This window comes from Peromyscus maniculatus, chromosome 15 (assembly GCF_049852395.1).
Source record: "Peromyscus maniculatus bairdii isolate BWxNUB_F1_BW_parent chromosome 15, HU_Pman_BW_mat_3.1, whole genome shotgun sequence".
NCBI lineage: Eukaryota > Metazoa > Chordata > Mammalia > Rodentia > Cricetidae > Peromyscus > Peromyscus maniculatus.
In genome coordinates this window covers 5984157-6001032 of record NC_134866.1, presented here as the reverse complement: position 1 = coordinate 6001032, position 16876 = coordinate 5984157, and the positions used below count along the sequence as shown (strand labels likewise).

The 16876-nt window shown below is 48.1% G+C and overlaps 2 protein-coding genes across 14 annotated transcripts in view; one reads left to right on the top strand and one right to left on the bottom strand.

Moving 5' to 3' along the window:
- The window catches only part of Mtrr (5-methyltetrahydrofolate-homocysteine methyltransferase reductase), a 21916-nt gene extending 16194 nt beyond the window's left edge, over positions 1 to 5722 (bottom strand). The window contains exons 1-4 of one of the 6 annotated variants that reach the window (XM_076551670.1): positions 5576 to 5677; positions 5254 to 5408; positions 4182 to 4346; positions 1458 to 1611 (exon numbers count right to left, since the gene is read on the bottom strand). In XM_076551670.1, the coding sequence (XP_076407785.1) occupies positions 1458 to 1611; positions 4182 to 4310 (283 nt within the window). In that variant the 5' untranslated portion in view covers positions 4311 to 4346; positions 5254 to 5408; positions 5576 to 5677. Of the gene's footprint in view, positions 1 to 1457; positions 1612 to 4181; positions 4347 to 5253; positions 5540 to 5575 lie in introns of those variants that run through there. The other 5 variants (XM_006993008.4, XM_076551672.1, XM_042261364.2 and 2 more) reach the window with 5 other exon arrangements.
- Positions 5702 to 16876, top strand: Fastkd3 (FAST kinase domains 3). 8 transcript variants are annotated; one of them, XM_076551674.1, is made up of 7 exons: positions 5702 to 5863; positions 7399 to 8862; positions 9037 to 9122; positions 11742 to 11916; positions 13038 to 13107; positions 13757 to 13871; positions 16445 to 16876. In XM_076551674.1, the coding sequence occupies exons 2-7, from the start codon at positions 7422 to 7424 to the stop codon at positions 16541 to 16543; spliced, it is 1986 nt and encodes a 661-aa protein (XP_076407789.1). In that variant the 5' UTR covers positions 5702 to 5863; positions 7399 to 7421; the 3' UTR covers positions 16544 to 16876. The 8 variants fall into 8 exon arrangements, 5 of the variants coding, with proteins under 5 accessions (XP_076407789.1, XP_076407788.1, XP_076407790.1 ...); XM_076551673.1 differs by having other exon boundaries at positions 5778 to 5850; XR_013044665.1 differs by having other exon boundaries at positions 5801 to 5863; positions 12924 to 13107.

Sequence of the window (16876 nt, the reverse complement as noted above, 5' to 3'; positions counted from 1 at the left end):
CGGCCAGGGACCACCGCCATGCTTGTTCGGAAGGCTTCTCGGTTTGCTTACATGGCATGGTGGTTTTGAAGCCAACAGCCATGCCCTGCAGCCATGAGAGACTGTAACCCACAGAGCCTCACATACCTATCTGCCCAACGGCATTTGCCTCGTCTACCTGCACACCCACGTGCACCGGCAAGACAAGCAGAGGCTGTTTATGCTTCTGTCATGCAATTTAAAGAACTGCCCCAGCCTCAAATGCTGAGAAAGCTAATGCTTCGCATCTGCTTGAAATTTCAAAACTGAAACTTAAATTCTCAGTTTAATTATCCCCATGTCTTCTCCCCATAACTGAACGAGCATGTGATGAGTCCACACATGGGCCCAGCCCCACACCGACTAGAGTGGCTGGATTAGGCTTCAGCATGATCTTTGCAGAAAAACTTCAAGAAAATCTGAAGCACTGCTTACATCTTTTCTCAAACACGTGCAGCCGGGGTTAGAATGGACTACCTAAGCAGCATAGGCTAAACGTGCTAGACACTCTCCCAAGCATATCCTTCAGAGATGAATCACACAGACCACAGGCCAGGAATATGGACCCACACTGGCTCTTTCACGTCACAGTTTTCTATGCTGGCCCTTCTATTTTTAAAATTTACTTTACACACTCACACACACACACACACAGACGCGTACATACCATGGTATAATGTGAAGGTTAGAGGGTAACTTGCAGGATTCTGTCATGTGGGTCTTGAAGACTGAAATCAGGCCATCGTGCTTGGTAGCAAGCTGCTTTACCTGCTGAGCCATCTTGTTGGCTCCACGCTGGCCCTTCTGATCCTCACCATAACCTGTTTAAGTTATGCTTTACAAAGCCCTAGGCCATTTTCTTAACATGTGATCATGGAAATGACCATCGGCAAAGAGCTATTACTATGGACAACAGTCTCACCTCTGAATATCAGAGTCACTGCTAGCAGACCAACTGAATACAAAGGAATTATTAAGACTCCCCAGCTGGTTCCAATGGACTAGGGCTGAAAACCACAATTCTGAAGTTAGGTTCTTAGGGAAACATAACTTTGTTTTCGTGACCTGCTGTTATCTTAAACAATTAAATATTCAAGAATTCTGTTTTAGTAGGTTTGAAGTGAGGCCTGGACACTAATATTCTGAAAACGTTCCCTGGATACTCGAGAGCTTCTGCAGAGTGCTGAGGGTACAGCTGAGTGTAAAGTGCTCCCCTAGGATGTAAGGCCCTGGGCTTGATATCCAGATACACCCAGGACAGGAGGAAGGGAGGACCAGAGCATTGCTTTGAAGTATAAACTGGACAATCATTGACATGTCTATATTTTATATAGATATATTTATATAAAAATAAGACATTATATTTCATGATTTGGAAAGATAAATTCATATATCAAAGCAATAACTGCATATATTAAAAACAAAATACAGTCCCTTACCCAATAATCCATACCGCAGGTGAGCAAAGAAGTCTGTGGGTAGTGTCTTGTCACGTATTTCTTTAACAAACTTGAGGGCTGTGTCGGGGGGATCTCCAGTACCCGTGGTGGATACAACCATTACCAGAGGAGAAGTTTCAGTTTTCAGATCATACTACAAAACAAGGAGAGCAAATCAGGACGGAGGATTGCATGAATTTGTGAATTAACACATCAGCAAGAGCAAGACAAAGCAAACGGAAGCCATCAGCCCCGTTTCCTGTCTTGCATGCTTCTTTTAATTTCCTTCTTGCCAAGTTATTGTAACAAATGCTAGTGACCAGTCCTGTGACCAGGTGCAAAGGAACACTGCCTTTTTAGTTCACTTTTGCTGATGTTCCCCAGGAGGCTAGCAGAGTTGAACACATCTTTCCTCTATGTGCTTCACTAAGAAAAGGTCTGGGGTTCCCCCCACACTGCCATTGATTCTTTAGTTAGCAAAACATGAGAGCAAACAGGTTCATCAGGAGGCCAGGCAAGAAGCAAGAGAAGCAAGGCAGGAAAATCAGTACAAGAATGTGCGTGCGTGCGTGCGTGCGTGCGTGCGTGCGTGTATGCATGTATATGAAAGTAAAAAGAGCAAAGGGGTTTTGTGGGGTCGAGGTGAGTCAGAAGCAAAGAGGACCGACACTGAGTACCAGGGTTAAGTCAGAACAGGGCCAGGTGTGGTGGTGCACACCTTTAGTCCCATTATTTAAGAGGCAGAGGCAGGCGGCTCTATGAATTCCAGTTCAGGCTGGTCTACATGGTGACCTCCAGGTCAGCCAATGCTGCACAGTGAGCCCTGCCTCAACAAACAAACCTTTTAAAAAATGCAGAACACAGGAGCAACACAGGCTGTCCCGGTGAAGACAGACTGCTGTGTAAGCCGCAGCTCTGGAATCCTCACCAAGTCTGAACACACCCATGTGTATTACAAATGAAACAGAGGCAATGGTCCACAGACGAACAGAGGATTATTTTAAAGGCAAAAATTAAGTGCTGCCCTTTGCTATCAGATGCCTGTCAAAACCAATGCATTTCCTTCATGTTTGGAATACAATGGAAGGCAAATAGATATGGTCCATGCTAATTTTTGCTAGGTTTCTTTTTCTATTGCTCATGAACATAACCTAGTTTAGGTTCAAAGAATGCACTGTACAATTTTTTTTTTTTTTGACAGAGTCTCATTCATTTTAGGCTGGCCTTAAAATTGCTATGCCTCCAAGGCTGGTTTTGAACTTCTGATCCTCCTGCCTCTGTAGTCTTACTGGATTATAGGTGTATGCCACTGCACCCAGACGATATGCAGGGCTAAGGATCAAACCCAAGACTTTGTGCATGCTAGCAAGCATTCTGTGAACTGAATTAATTACACCCCCAACCCTATTTTACTTTTTTGTGGCTCCCGATTTAACGCAGAGCCTACCACTTAGCTGTAACCAGCCTGCACTTTCTTTTCCATGCCGATGGCTAAGGATTTGGGGTGACTTTCTACCAGGCTGTTAAATGCTCACAAGGCAGTATGAACAGGACTACTGTGAAGTAGGGAACAGAGGGCTCTCCTTTCCACGTAGATCATGCTCAACTGGAGAAACTGCTCAGCCAGGGGAGCAAAGAGCCCAGTTTAAATGGCACTAAAAGAAAAACCGCCATTCACCTTCCCGCCAAACGGATGCCGACCCGGCTGGTGCTGTCAACTGTAAGGCCCAACAGGGGCTAGTTTAATGTCGACATCTGCCTGTTATTACAGGTTCAGGGTACAGTCCAGCACGAGCACCATGGTATGTTTACTTTGAATTACTGCTTATTAATGACAGGGCTGTCTGACTGGTGGTGACCTTGGAAGCTCAGCTACAGCTGAGGTGCAAGAAGGGGATGTCTCCTTTGATAAGCATAATTCATAATTCACCATACCTCAGATGGTCTAGCCTTCTGAAACTGTGGTTTGTGAAAGGCCAGGGGAGACTCAACTGGAGAGAGAGAACACTGTCCAGATAGCTTCTGAGGTACTGAAGTCAATCTGAGGGCTCGGAGCCAGCTCAAGCATTTAGCTGTATCATGTCTTATCACGTGAACTACTGTGAACACTATATTCTGGATCCCTCAGACTGAGAACAGGGCACAGAACGGTCAAGTGCTTATCAACTCTGCCTAATGCAGGGACTTCTCAGAGAAACTGTAACTACACAGACTAGCAGTCCCTGACTTGAGCAGGCTTACTGGATCACAAAGCCACTCCTGTAAATTCCAGTTCATGGAGGAAGCCCAGTGGCCTTTCATTTTTAGGAACTCTACAATGAATGGCAAGGACTTTTTAGGGAATCTGAAGGGGTACCGAGTTTATAGGGTGAAAAAACATAACTGTGCAAAAAGCCATACAAAAACATCATATTTGTTCTCACAGTTGGAGATAAATGAAGCACACATTACTGTTTCCATTTACAGGTAGGTAGTATGTGTTTCAGTTTCTAAGATTTTTTTTAACCTAATTCAAATATACACCTCTACATTTAATCTCAACGAGTTGGCAGAATGACCCCAAGTTCCAGTTTTGCCTGGGCTACAGTGTGAGTTCAAGGCTGGCTTGGGTGAGCCCCATAACAACAAAAAAAAGTGGACAGGGACGGATATAGAGCTTCATTTCACAAGCGACCATTTCATAGCACAAGGTGCAGGAAAACCCACAGGAACAGCTGCCCTTACCTTTTCCGACTCGCTAATACAGTGAAGATCTGCAGAAAACCCATGCGACACAGCCTGCTCGCTTATTTCCTCGGCTATGGCCTTCGCCTGTCCTCGCTGTGTAGCATACAGCAACAGAAATCTTCTCATCACCTCAGGTCATCGGCTGCAACTCTAACAGTGAGACTGAAAAACCACAAACGGGAGAAGGGAATACTGTTTAATGAGGCAGGTGACCCACAGGTATTAATTTTACAGCAATCTTTAAACTTGTTTCTTAGCACTGATTTTAAGTATGAGAGAATTAAGACAGGAAGCATACAGAAGTGAGATTCTTAACCCCATTGCTCAGAAATCCACTCCCGATTTCCAGCTGCGTTCAGATCTTGCAAGTGCCTTTCAGAAGTGCATACTTGTAGGAGGGTGATCTGACCCTCAACTCTGCTCATTCCTATGCAGGATTAGGCTTGTAAAACTTCATGATTAGGGATGACAAGGCGAAGGGCCCGAGCAAAGCTCAAGCACAGTGTCACTTACCTTTAAAGGTCTTTGTTTCTTCCCTTTTAAAAACTCTAAGTGTACAACATTCCCCTAAAATTGGGGAGTTCCTGTTTCCTGCTGGAACTTATTCAAAATACTGACCGTCCTCAGAGTCCTCAGAGTCCCCACCGTTGCATTAAATCAGTAATTAGTGTACATGGACTTGCACACAGGGACGGTATTTCTTTGATTATTATTAAGAAATCTTCTGTTCATTTTACATACCAACCACAGATGCCCCTCTCCTCCCTCCTCTTGCCCCCCCAGCCCACCCCCTATTCCCACCTCCCCCAAGGCAAGGACTCCCATGGGGAGTCAGCAGAGCCTGGTACATTCAGTTGATGCAGGTCGACGCCCCTCCCCCTGCACCAAGGCTGTGTAAGGTGTCCCACCATAGGCACTGGGCTCCAAAAACGCCAGCTCATGCACCAGGGATAGATCCCGATCCCACTGCCAGGGGGCCCTTAAACAGGTCAAGCTAAACAACTGCAGGGACGGTATTTCTAAGCCACGCACCACCTCGGAGATAACCAAGAGTCAAATGGGGTTCCACGCACCTCCGCTCTATCTAGTGGCTAACCCTGAAAAGTTGTCAACGTGCAGGAAACTGACTGACTTTGGGTGAGTGAAGCCACTACAGTTGGATGCTCTTGCGGCTTATCAGCGGGCGAACCAGGACACGAAAACTTGCAGGTTCACAACGAAGCACTGCTAAGGACCAGACGACAGCTGGGATACAGAGTTGACAGGACCCCTGGGTGACTCGCAACGCGACACGTGCGGGACTTGGAGGGGGAAAAGGTGGCCAAGAAGCCTCCTCCCCACAGCACCCTGTCAGCCCCCTCCCCGCGGCCCCGGAGACCCAGACACGTCACCTCCACCACGCAGGCGCCAGCCCCAGCTCCCTGTCGGTCCCCCGCCACCCCCGGGGCCGCGAACCCCCCGGAGCCTCCACCTCCTGCGCGCGACACGGCGTTTCTACCCTAAGCCGGGTACCGCCTGGGGACACCGCGCACGCGCGCACGGACGTCTACCGCGCATGCTCCTGACGCACCGCCAATAGAAACGGCCGGCGGGCCTGGGCCAATCGCTGAGCGCCGGATGTGGGCGGGGCCCCAGTGCCGCGCGCGTGCGCCGGGATGTCCTCCAGGTGAGGGACGCTGGTAAGTGTGCGGGCGTTCTCCAGGCTCGGGAGCTCCGCGTCCGCCCGGGCGCCGCTCGGATCCGCCGCTCGGTAGGTGCCGTGGGGCGAGGTTTCCCCCGGCTCTCCGGTCACGGGCGCCGCCTGCAGTCTCCCCCCCCCCCCGATACTCGCGCTCCTGCGTGCTCCGTGGGCTCCGGTGTGGCCGCGCGGCTCCTGCCTCTGCTCCGTCTGCTTTCCGGGGATTGCTTGAACCTGTGCGGAGGAGCCGCGGCCCCAGCCGCCGCCTCCCTCCCTGGCTCCTCAGCGCCTCTTAGCACCACGCTTTGCCCGGCTCGTACTCCGAGTTTGAATTTTGCCGCCGGCTTCTCCCCTCTCTTAAAAAAAAAAATCTATATCTATCTATCTATCTATCTATCTATCTATCTATCTATCTATCTATCTATCTATCATCTATATCTATCATCTATCAATCATATCTATCTATCTATCTATCTATCTATCTATCTGCCTATCTATCTATCTATCTATCTATCTACCTGCCTACCTACCTACCTACCTACCTATCGACTTTTCCTTCCGCCAACACGCGAGCCTCCAGATTTAGAGGTAGAATTTGAATTCCTGCTCGCTCTTTGGCTCGCAGCATAACTGGGCACGGCAGATTCCCTTGTCTTGCAGTTTCATGGCTGGGAAAGCGTCGCTCAAACCAACTGAATTGCTGTTAAGCCAGTCCATAGATAGGACTTACAGCAGGGCCTGGGCAGTGACCGTGGTTATGATTAGGAAGGATAGTGAGGCCACAGGAAGTCAGCTCTAGGATGCTACAGTGCACCTGACGATCCTCAAGAGCTCCAGAGGGGCTCCATTAAAGTGTCCACGGGCCACAGAAAAGAATTTCGGGATGAGCCAGAATGAAGCAAAGTCAGTGAGTTCATGGATGACACAGAAAGACAGGATCTCTTGCAGACTGTTAGGAGACATTTGGGCCTGAAAGCCCCAGCATGGAACGATGTATGTGGTTGTGGGGGTTTTGGAACTATTTAATCTGCAACCAACTTTACATATTAAGGGAGGCGTGTGTTGGTATACTCCCTTTTATCCATAGAACTTGGGCCTTGAAGAGGAAACCTTTGTGTGGGTACGTTGCGTGGCCCGGAGAAGGGCATGCTACTAGATGTAAATTATTAATCAGATCCTTAGTACACATATGACACAAGGATTTAAGGCATAGTTCATTTTTAAAACAATCGTTGTGGCACTGCCAGGAAGGGGTGTGCAGGTCTTTGCAGGGAGCCTGGCTAGTTATGGAGAAATTGTTGGGTGTCAGCCAATTAGATATGGAGGTCAGGACCAGGAGAAGGGGTGGGGGCTTCCCAGGTCGTCTCTATTTCCTGGCTTGTAGAAACCTTGCTTTTCTTTTTTTTAATATATATTTTAGTTCTTGTTTTTTAGTGTTGTCATGGTATACTCATTCCTAGTTTTGTAAATGTTGATGTTAAATCATCTTTTTCAATATATAATTGACCTTTTTTTAAATTTTGTTTTTATGCTAAGTCAAGAGCTGTGCATCTGATGGCATGGCGTTGATCACCCTGCGGAGAAACTTTTGTCATATGTCTGATTTTTGGATACCTGGAGCTGTGGCTGCTTTGAAAATTCACCCTGCCAGTCACGTCCAAAAAGCAGTCAAAGATCGTCTCCGTGTTTGGTTCTGTTCCCTACAACCTGAACTGTTGAGGGTCAGATTCCATCATTCCTACTGTAAAAACTTCCACTCAGAAAACGGCAATGACCTTCATCCAGCTGCTGAGCCCTGGTTCTCTCAAGTACAGGAATGGAACCTGCCGGAACAAGGTCTTAAAAACGAGGATGAAGAGACGCTTTACAGGAGGAGACTCAACAGCTTCCTCTCCCCGGAGGAAGTGCTGAGTTTCCTAAGTACACTGGACACTCTGCCTGTCTCTTTGGCGTCAGCAGCCTTGCACAGGATCTGTGAGGTGGGGAAAAGAGATGGTGAGCCAAGGCTGCCGCAAGGAGTACTAGACAGCAGCACCTTCCGAGCCTTATGCCTCCAGTGTGCGCGGGACCCCTCACATCTGACCAATGCTGGTCTGGTGACGGCTTTGCAGGCTCTGGTTCTGGTGCCTGTGGACCCTCAAAGTAGCCTGATGCTGAGCCTCAGGGCAGAATGCCAGAGCCGTCTCCAGAGAGGCGGCCTGGAAGCTCACCATCTTTGTCTTCTTGGGGAGACTCTGGTTAGATGTCAAGGTTCAGGCTGTGAGACACTGGAACTGGTTATCTGTCAACTGCAAAGTGAAACTTTGGAGGCATTTGCCCCAGAGGATATTGTGGCCATTTATAGAATTCTGCAGGCGTGCCCTGAAAGGGTGGACAGACACCAGACCTTTTTAAACTCAGTAAACAGCTTTGCCCTCTCAGTGGTTTCCTACCTGAGTCCCAAATCCATCAGCCATGTGCTCACTGCCTTGGTGGCTCTTGACCAGACCCACGCCCTGCCACTGGTTATAAAATTGGGCAAGTGTGCCGTGAGATACATTCCTCGTTTTACGAATGAAGAGCTCAGGAAGGTCTTGGAGGCGTTCGTGTATTTCGGACACAGCGACAGGTTTTTCACGGAGGCGTTAGAGCAGCACGTAGCTGCCCTGTGCCTCTCCTTGGACCCTGAGGTCACCAGCACCGTGATGGAGTACTGCGGTAGAAAGCGAATTCTTTCCAAGCCCATCCTCGACGCAGTTGCAGAGACTTTTGTCTTCCAGTCAGAAAAATTTTCGCCTAGTCAGATTTCCGAATTAATCGAACCATTTGGGAAACTAAATTATTTGCCACCGAATGCCCCTGTTCTATTTAGGAAGCTAGAAAGTGTGCTGTTTGCTCATTTCCACCGTTTTCCACCAAAAATGCTGTTGAGGCTTCTTCACTCATGTTCGCTGATTGAGTGCCATCCAGTCAATTTTATGTCAAAAATATTCAGCCCCTTTTTCCTTCAACGGCTGCAAGGTGAGGTGGTTAAAAAGTTAACCATTGTAACTTGGGATGTACTTGGGTACTGTGTACATTGACTCATAATTCTAGTGTCATTTAAAAGTGCGTTCCTTAGAGCGAATGAATTGTTTTATGATCATAAGCCCTCATTTTGCATGCCAGAATTCAAACTCAGTTTATTTTTTTCAGGTAAAGAGTCATATTTGGACAGAGTGAGCCTGGCTCAGCTGACCCAGCTTTTCATGACCTCGGTCCTAGAGTGTGCATTCTATAAGGTCAGATACAGACATGGGTGGTGTGGCTTTATGTCCCCCAGGGATGCTTGTCTTTCGTTCTCTCTGAATCTTTAGTTTCCTTCGATTTTGGTCTCAAACAGCAGACCTTTGACTTGAGCTGGAATGGTCCTGGGTATGGCCTTGTCTTTGGAAAATGTCCCTTTTCCGTATTCTTATCTCAGCCAATGGGTTTCCTGCCACATAGTTCCGTAGATCTCATCAACCATGAGAGGTTCACCACTCCAGACTCCCGGCAGGCTCTCACCCTCCAGGTAGCTGTTGTATGGAGTGTCAGTCTTTGGACTGAACAGACACAGGATCATTCCTGAGAGTCTTCTTGAGCCATGCCCACACAGCACCGTCCTCATAACAAACACACCATGTATAGAAACAGAAATGGCGTCCCCAGGCCTGGCTGTCACATCTGCCCCTCTACACTCCGCACAGCTAAGAGCAACTGATTTGAAGAATAACATTTATGACTAGAAATCACCACTCTGGTCTTTGAAGTTGCTTGGGCTGCTCTGATGTCTGTGGGGATGGAAGTTCCCTCCCCCTCTCCCGCCCTTGAAAGAGTAGCGTGAGCTGCAGTTTCTCTGCCCAGATCTAGGTAAACAAGTGTGTGCCCCGTCTGCTTGTTTCCCATCTGAAGCGATGGGGTGGACCAGAGGAAGCACAGTTTGTTTTTTGTTCTTTTTTTTTCTTTCATTTTTCCTTTATTAAGAAATTTTCTACTCACTCCACATACTATCCACAGATCCCCCTCCACCCTCCTTCCACCCCCAGCCCTCTTTCCCAAGCCACCCCACATCCCCACATCCCCCAAGTCGAGGTCTCCCATGGGGAGTAATCACAGTTTGTTTTTTTGTCCAGCATCCTGCAGCCATTCCCGAGTCCTGGATACAGAGCTTAAGCCATGCTTTTGATTTTTGTGGCCTTTGCCATCCACTTTCAAAGTAGTCCAGTTTTCTCAGTTTGTCTCTGTCAACAACACGAATAAACCTTCTCCAGTGGCTTATCATCCTAGATGCTTTTAAAAACCACTGAACGCAAAAGCGGGGTTCCTGAGTACGTTTTGGATGAAGGCCGACATTTCCCCCTAGCAAGGATAGATGTCCTCTTTATGGACAGTAAATGAAGGTGACAGCCACAACTGTGACATGGTCTCAGCAGCAGTGCTGTTGGTCCTGAGGAGGGCTGCCACGTGCCATGTTTAAATTTTGTTCTAAGGAGCAGTGATGGTGTTGAGTATGTTTTCAGATGTTTATTGTTCATTTGTATTTCCTACAAGTTGTCTTTCAGTGTGAGACAAGTTAACAGGAATATCGTATGTGTTTTCTTTTTGTCTTTAATTTTTATTATTTTTTAAAACAATATTGATGATTTTGCTATGCAGAAGGTTTTGAATTTTTTGTAGACATATTTCTTTGTGACTTTTGAGTTTCTTATCTGTTAAGAATACCTCATTTCTGTTATGCCACACAGTTGACTGACTTCTAAAATGACATTTCCTATTTTAACATACTTATAATTTAGGTATTTGTGTGTTTGCTGTACTTTTAAAAATTAAGTTGTTTGTGTTGGAATCTGTACATACTTGGCCACCCACGGTATGTACCAACAGTCTCCTGTGTGCACGTATGTGTGTGGTGAGCACATTGAACAGGGTGAACAGGATGCTATGTCCACTGTGGCCATCTTTACCACCGGGACTTGTATTCTGCCATGGACGGTAAGAGAGAGGCTAACTCGCTTTCCAGATGAATGGCTGGTTCGCTGGTGCCATTGGTTTTATCACATTCCCTTTCCTTTAGAGATCGAAACTTCGCTTTCCCACACTTCCTACTCACCATGGGTAGTGCTTATCAGTTTGACACAGCCTGGAGTCACCTGGGAAGAGGCAGCCTCAGTTGAAGAATTGCTTCAATACGATTTGCCATACCGATGGAGAGTCCCTTGATGATTGATGGGGGAAGGGCTGGTCCACTGTCGGTAGCTCCGTCCCTAGGCAGGTAGTGGACTGTATAATAAAGCTGGCTGAGCATGAGCCACTGAGTGAGCCAGTAAGCAGCATTCCTCGGTGCTTTCTGATTCAGTTCCTGGCTGACTTCACTCAGTAATGTCCTGGGGACAGGAAGTGTAAGCTCAGATGACCCGTTTCTTCCCCAGAGCTGCTTTTGGTCGTGGTGTTTATCACAGCAAAAGAGGAGCACCCTGGAACACCACTGTTGAAAACTTTAGTCGAGAGCCAAGTGGTGGTGGTACACGCCTCATCCCAGCACTCAGGAGGCAGAGGCAGCCCGAGGTACACTGAGAAACCCTGTCTTGAAAAACACACAAACAGATACCCTATTAGAGAATGATTATGACCTTGAAGCAGCTCCAAGCATTCCAAAGAAGCTTTTAAACTGAGCATTCTTTTGTGTTTTATTTATTTAAAGATGTGAGCTGTAGCAGCCTTCTCGTGTATTGTCATTTTTAGAAATAGGTGTGCCCATGTCCTAGAAACACCGTGTATATAAAGTAATCTTGTGTCAGTCTTTTATCTGAGTAGCCTTGAGCTCACTCTCTGCTCTTACATTTGATTTCTCTTTCTTGTGTTTGCATGTATGAATTTAGGGCCCCAAACTCCTTCCTCAGTACCACGTGACGTCGTTCCTTACTCCATGCTGCTCCCTGGAGACTCCTGTGGATCTCCATCTTTACAAGTCTGTGGTGATTGGACTGATTGATCTTTTAGGATCAAGATTGTATTTTGCGTCAAAAGTGTTGACCCCCTATTGTTACACCATAGGTAAGTGGCTCAGGGGTCTCGGCTAAGTCGGAGCATCCTGTCCTTGTTGAGCTGTAGGTGGGACCTAGTAGCCAGAGGTGTGAGGTGCAGGAGGGAGCTCCCCTCACCTGAAGGCGAGGAGGAGGAGGAGGGTTGGCAGAGTTGTGTAGAGTCAAGACTGTGAGTTCCCGTTTCACACATTAGCCCCCGAGTAGCCGAATGCCCTGGGCAGAGGATCTTAACCTTTTTCTGCTTGCTCCCTCACCTGTAAACTGAGAGAAGGAACAGTGAGCTGTGTCAGGGACTGACGGACGGACGGACGGACGGACGAAGTAAGATAGTAAGTGCGGCTTTGTCATTTAGGCCTCTGCTCTCTGCAGTACCTATAATCTACAAAGCCATTTAAATACGAGTTCCTCAGCACACGGTCACTGGCCACATTTCAGGTGGCCGTAGACACACTTGGCTTCTAGATGACGACATAGATGGCGTTGGTGTGGATCCTCGTCTGCTGCAGTCCTGGTGGACAGTGCTTGTGGAGGAGCCCTTGGCCCTCTGCCCCAGCTGTTCCTTCAGGTTGTTGAGAAAAAGAAAATAGTCACACAAAAGACAGCAGTTCGTGGACACATCTCGTGTCCTCCTTTTGCTGGGCTCTTTTTACAGAATGGATGCTAGTGTCTGAGAGGGGAGGAAGGGGATGTGCACATGCGTGTGAGCCACGTGTCACGGGGTGGGGTGCTTTGCGTACACGGGAGGAGAGCGGACCTGTAGGTGCAGGCGAGGGCTGCCGCTGCCTGGTGCCAGCTTCACTAGAGGGTTCTCTTCACTCGGGATTGAAAGGTTCAGGCCTTTGTTACATGAGGAAGAGGAGCATGTACGTGGTTCTCAGCATGCTGTAGAGCTCTTGAAACACCACTCTGTTTCAGAGTAATTGAGACTTCTTAGTTCACAGCTGGCTTGCTTAGTCTATAGGGCTCTTAGTCTATAGGCAACTGTTCTCACGGTTGGTTGTGGCCATTACTTTGCAGCCTCAGCCCTCTGATAAAGGCAATATGGAAGAAATGAAACCAGCACAAGGAACGCAGGAAGATAATGTTGTTGAGGGTATCACACGAGGAATTTTTCCTTTCTTCTTTTGCCAGATGTTGAAATTAAATTAGATGAAGATGGATTTGTATTACCATTTACAGTGGATGAGGATGTCCATAAAAGGTAAAGAAAGTTGTGGGTTTAAAGCTTAAGAGTTAATAGCCAGGCGGTGGTGGCGCACGCCTTTAATCCCAGCACTCGGGAGGCAGAAGCAGGCAGATCTCTGTGAGTTTGAGGCCAGCCTGGTCTACAGAGTGAGTTCCAGGAAAGGCGCAAAGCTACACAGGGAAACCCTGTCTCGAAAAACGAAAATAAATAAATAAATAAATAAATAAATAAAGTTGAAGAGTTAAGTTAGCAAATGGATGCTTTTCTTCAGATAGAGAAGAATGGTTCTGGAAATTAAAATACTGGACTTCACAGGACTGAGGCAGCAGGCACAGGGCCGGCACGGGTCTGCACCAGGGGGACAGGGGAGGTTGGGAAGGAGCTGAGAGGAATGGAGGGAGGGGAAGCTGTAATCAGGATGTGTTGTGAGAAAAGAATTTATTTTCAATAAAAGGAACAAAAAACTGAGCTTATGTTTGGAAAATCCCCTTCACTTGGTAAACAGTAATAGTGTTAAATGTTTTACCAACAGACTAAAGGACAGTCTGTTCATGATTCCTTAGATAATAACAGACACAGGAACAGACAAGTTCAAAGGATCCCTGACAACTAAAGCCAGATACTTGACGTGATCCCTGACTCACAGTTGCTTTTGCTCTCTCAGGGTGGCACTGTGCATCGACGGGCCGCAGCGCTTCTGCTCCAACAGTAACCGCCTGCTGGGGAGAGAGGCCATTAAGCAGAGGCACCTGCGCTTGCTCGGCTACCAGGTTGTTCAGGTAGGGCACCGCCCTCTGTTTTTTCCCTTCCCTCGTAAAGCAGCCTCCCTGACAAGTTGGCGTTTTCAGTTCTCTACACTGACACACAGCACCGCTCTGGAGGAACGGCAACCCAGGGAAGATGGGGAGCCCCCAGATGAGCGTGGGCAGGGGCGTGGACAGGGTGGCCCACTCAGGACGGCTGCCCTGTTGTCTGGTCACAGTCTTGTCGGACGCCCCAGTTACAGTTGTGCACCGCCAGCCTACGCGCTCTTCTGTCAGTTCCACGGACCAGCAAAAGCCCGAGCTGGGTGTGGATCGCACTGCGGTCTAAGCAAGGGTGGGGTTCGTTCCCGAACCCTCTGCATCAGTGTCCGCTCGTGGGTGTTACAGGCCCAGCCTCCACTTTAACTTGCTCTAACAGTACGTGGGCTGACATTCCGGCAGACCGCCGTGATCTGTCTGGTTTCTGTCTTAGGTTTAAATTACTTGACTCGAATTTTGGTTCTTGGTTTCTCTGTGTAGTTTTCATGCCCATCCTGGATCTCATTCTGTAGACCAGGCTGGCCTCGAACTTACAGAGATCCGCCTGGCTCTGCCTCCCAATTGCTGAGAGCAAAGGTGTGTGCCACCACCGCCCGGCCTTGACTTGCATTTTGTAGTTAGAGTGTAGCTAGAGTTTTCCGCCTTGCCCACAGTCAGGACAAATCTTTGTCACCCGCCAGTCCCACAGCCGCTCAGACCCAACCAAGTAAACACAGAGACTTATATTGCTTACAAACTGTATGGCCGTGGCAGGCCTCTTGCTAACTGTGCTTATAGCTTAAATTAGTCCATTTCCATAAATCTATACCTTGCCACGTGGCTGGTGGCTTACCGGCGTCTTCACATGCTGCTGGTCATGGCGGCGGCTGCAGCCAGTCCTTCTGCCTTTCTGTCCTTTTATTTCTCCTCGGTTAGTCCCGCCTATCCTTCCTGCCTAGCCACAGCCGATCAGGTTTTATTTATTGATCAATCAGAACAACTTGACATACAGACCATCCCCCAGCACAGCCAAGTGCAGACCATCTCAGACACCTGCACTCAGGCCCATGGTCCTAATCATCCTCTATGCGGACCTGCTGGGTAACGCCACAAAGAACCCAAGAAGGGCTCCCACAGGACATACAGAACATCCCACAGCATTAGAGTTTTCAAAGCTTGGTGTTTTCCCAAGTGGTGCACACCTATTTCCCTATCACTGCTTAACTCTACCTGGAATCGCTAAGTTCCTGGGATAGGTTCTGCTTCTGTTTCTGTCTGATTTAGTGGGTAAGTCAAGGGAGGTGGTTCCAGGGTCTTCATCTACCCTTGGTGTTTGCAACATTGTGTTTTCAGTAGGGACTTCGGAAGGTCTGCTGGGGGGTTGCAGTAAACATGATGTGCATGTCCCTGGTGCAGTAAACATGATATGCATGTTCCCGGTGCAGTAAACATGATGTGCATGTCCCCGGTGCAGTAAACATGATGTGCATGTCCCCGGTGCAGTAAACATGATATGCATGTTCCCGGTGCAGTAAACATGATGTGCATGTTCCCGGTGCAGTAAACATGATGTGCATGTCCCCGGTGCAGTAAACATGATGTGCATGTCCCCGGTGCAGTAAACATGATGTGCATGTCCCCGGTGCAGTAAACATGATGTGCATGTCCCCGGTGCAGTAAACATGGACAAGCAGGTCCCCCGTTCGTTGTCTTAGTACTTACTAACTCCTCTCTAGCTTGCTTTCTGGTGCTTTTCCATGGTATCCTGCGCATTCCCAAATTCATTTTCTGAAAGTTGCCATGCAGTGTGTGTTCAGAAACCACTGTATCTTTATTGCTTTTACCGAAACTAGAGACTTCTGTCTTAGTATTTGGGACCATTCACTATCCAGTCTGCACACAGTGGACCCTTCAGACACATGGCCTGCCATCCGGCTCATGCTCCAAACTCTGGTGCTTACCCCCATTCCTCTTTATTCCCTCTTTCCCCATCCTTCTCTCTTCTCTTGCCCTGCCCCATCCCTTTCCACTTTCCCCATCTCAAGCCCTCCATTTTTCTCCGCTGTCTTCCTCTGCCCTTGGTGTTTCCATAGCCAGGCCTGTCTCGGGCTTTTTGTAAACTCTAGTGGTTCATTGGCCCTCAGCTCAGGTTCATGGCTTGTCTCTCTCAAGTGAGCACAGACTCCCCCTCGGTACTGTTCACAAGTTTCCTTGGCCCTCTCCTCCTGTCCCCTCGGTACTGTTCACGAGTTTCCTTGGCCCTCTCCTCCTGTCCCCTCTGTACTGTTCACAAGTTTCCTTGGCCCTCTCCTCCTGTCCCCTCGGTACTGTTCACGAGTTTCCTTGGCCCTCTCCTCCTGTCCCCTTGGTACTGTTCATGAGTTTCCTTGGCCCTCTCCTCCTGTCCCCTGAGCTGCCCTCTGCCAGCATTGCCCAGCCGGGAGCTCCAGCTGCAGGAGTCAGGTGTGACTGTGGCCCCTCTGCTGGAGGATGTGGTAAGACGCAAGGTAGAGGAACAGCGGAGCGGCCTGGGATGGTGGCAGGTTTTAATGGTTGCTTTTCCCCAACAGGTTCCCTATCATGAGCTGGAGCTGCTTACATCAAGATTTGAATTGGTGGAATATTTACAAAGAAAACTATTTTCTCAAAACTCTCCTGTCCATTGGTAACAAAGGAAACTGGCTTCGGGATGCAGAGTGAGAAACTCACATTTGGAAGAGACAGATGAGTCTGTGAATTAGCTGCTGTATGGGAATGTGTTTACAGACTTGGGATCTGAAAAGGGTCTGTGGCTGTTCTATACCGTGTATATGTGTGTTAGTGGTAAATTACCATGTCTATGTGCGTTGGTGGTAAAGTTAAAGTCAACTCAGTACCGATGTTGTAGATGCCTTGACTGCATCGAGCAGGATCGTTCAAATACAGTAAAGCAGTGTAATGAGTAAATGTGAAATGTATGTCTTGTTATTAACAGCTGTCTGCTAATAAAGACATGCTCTTTA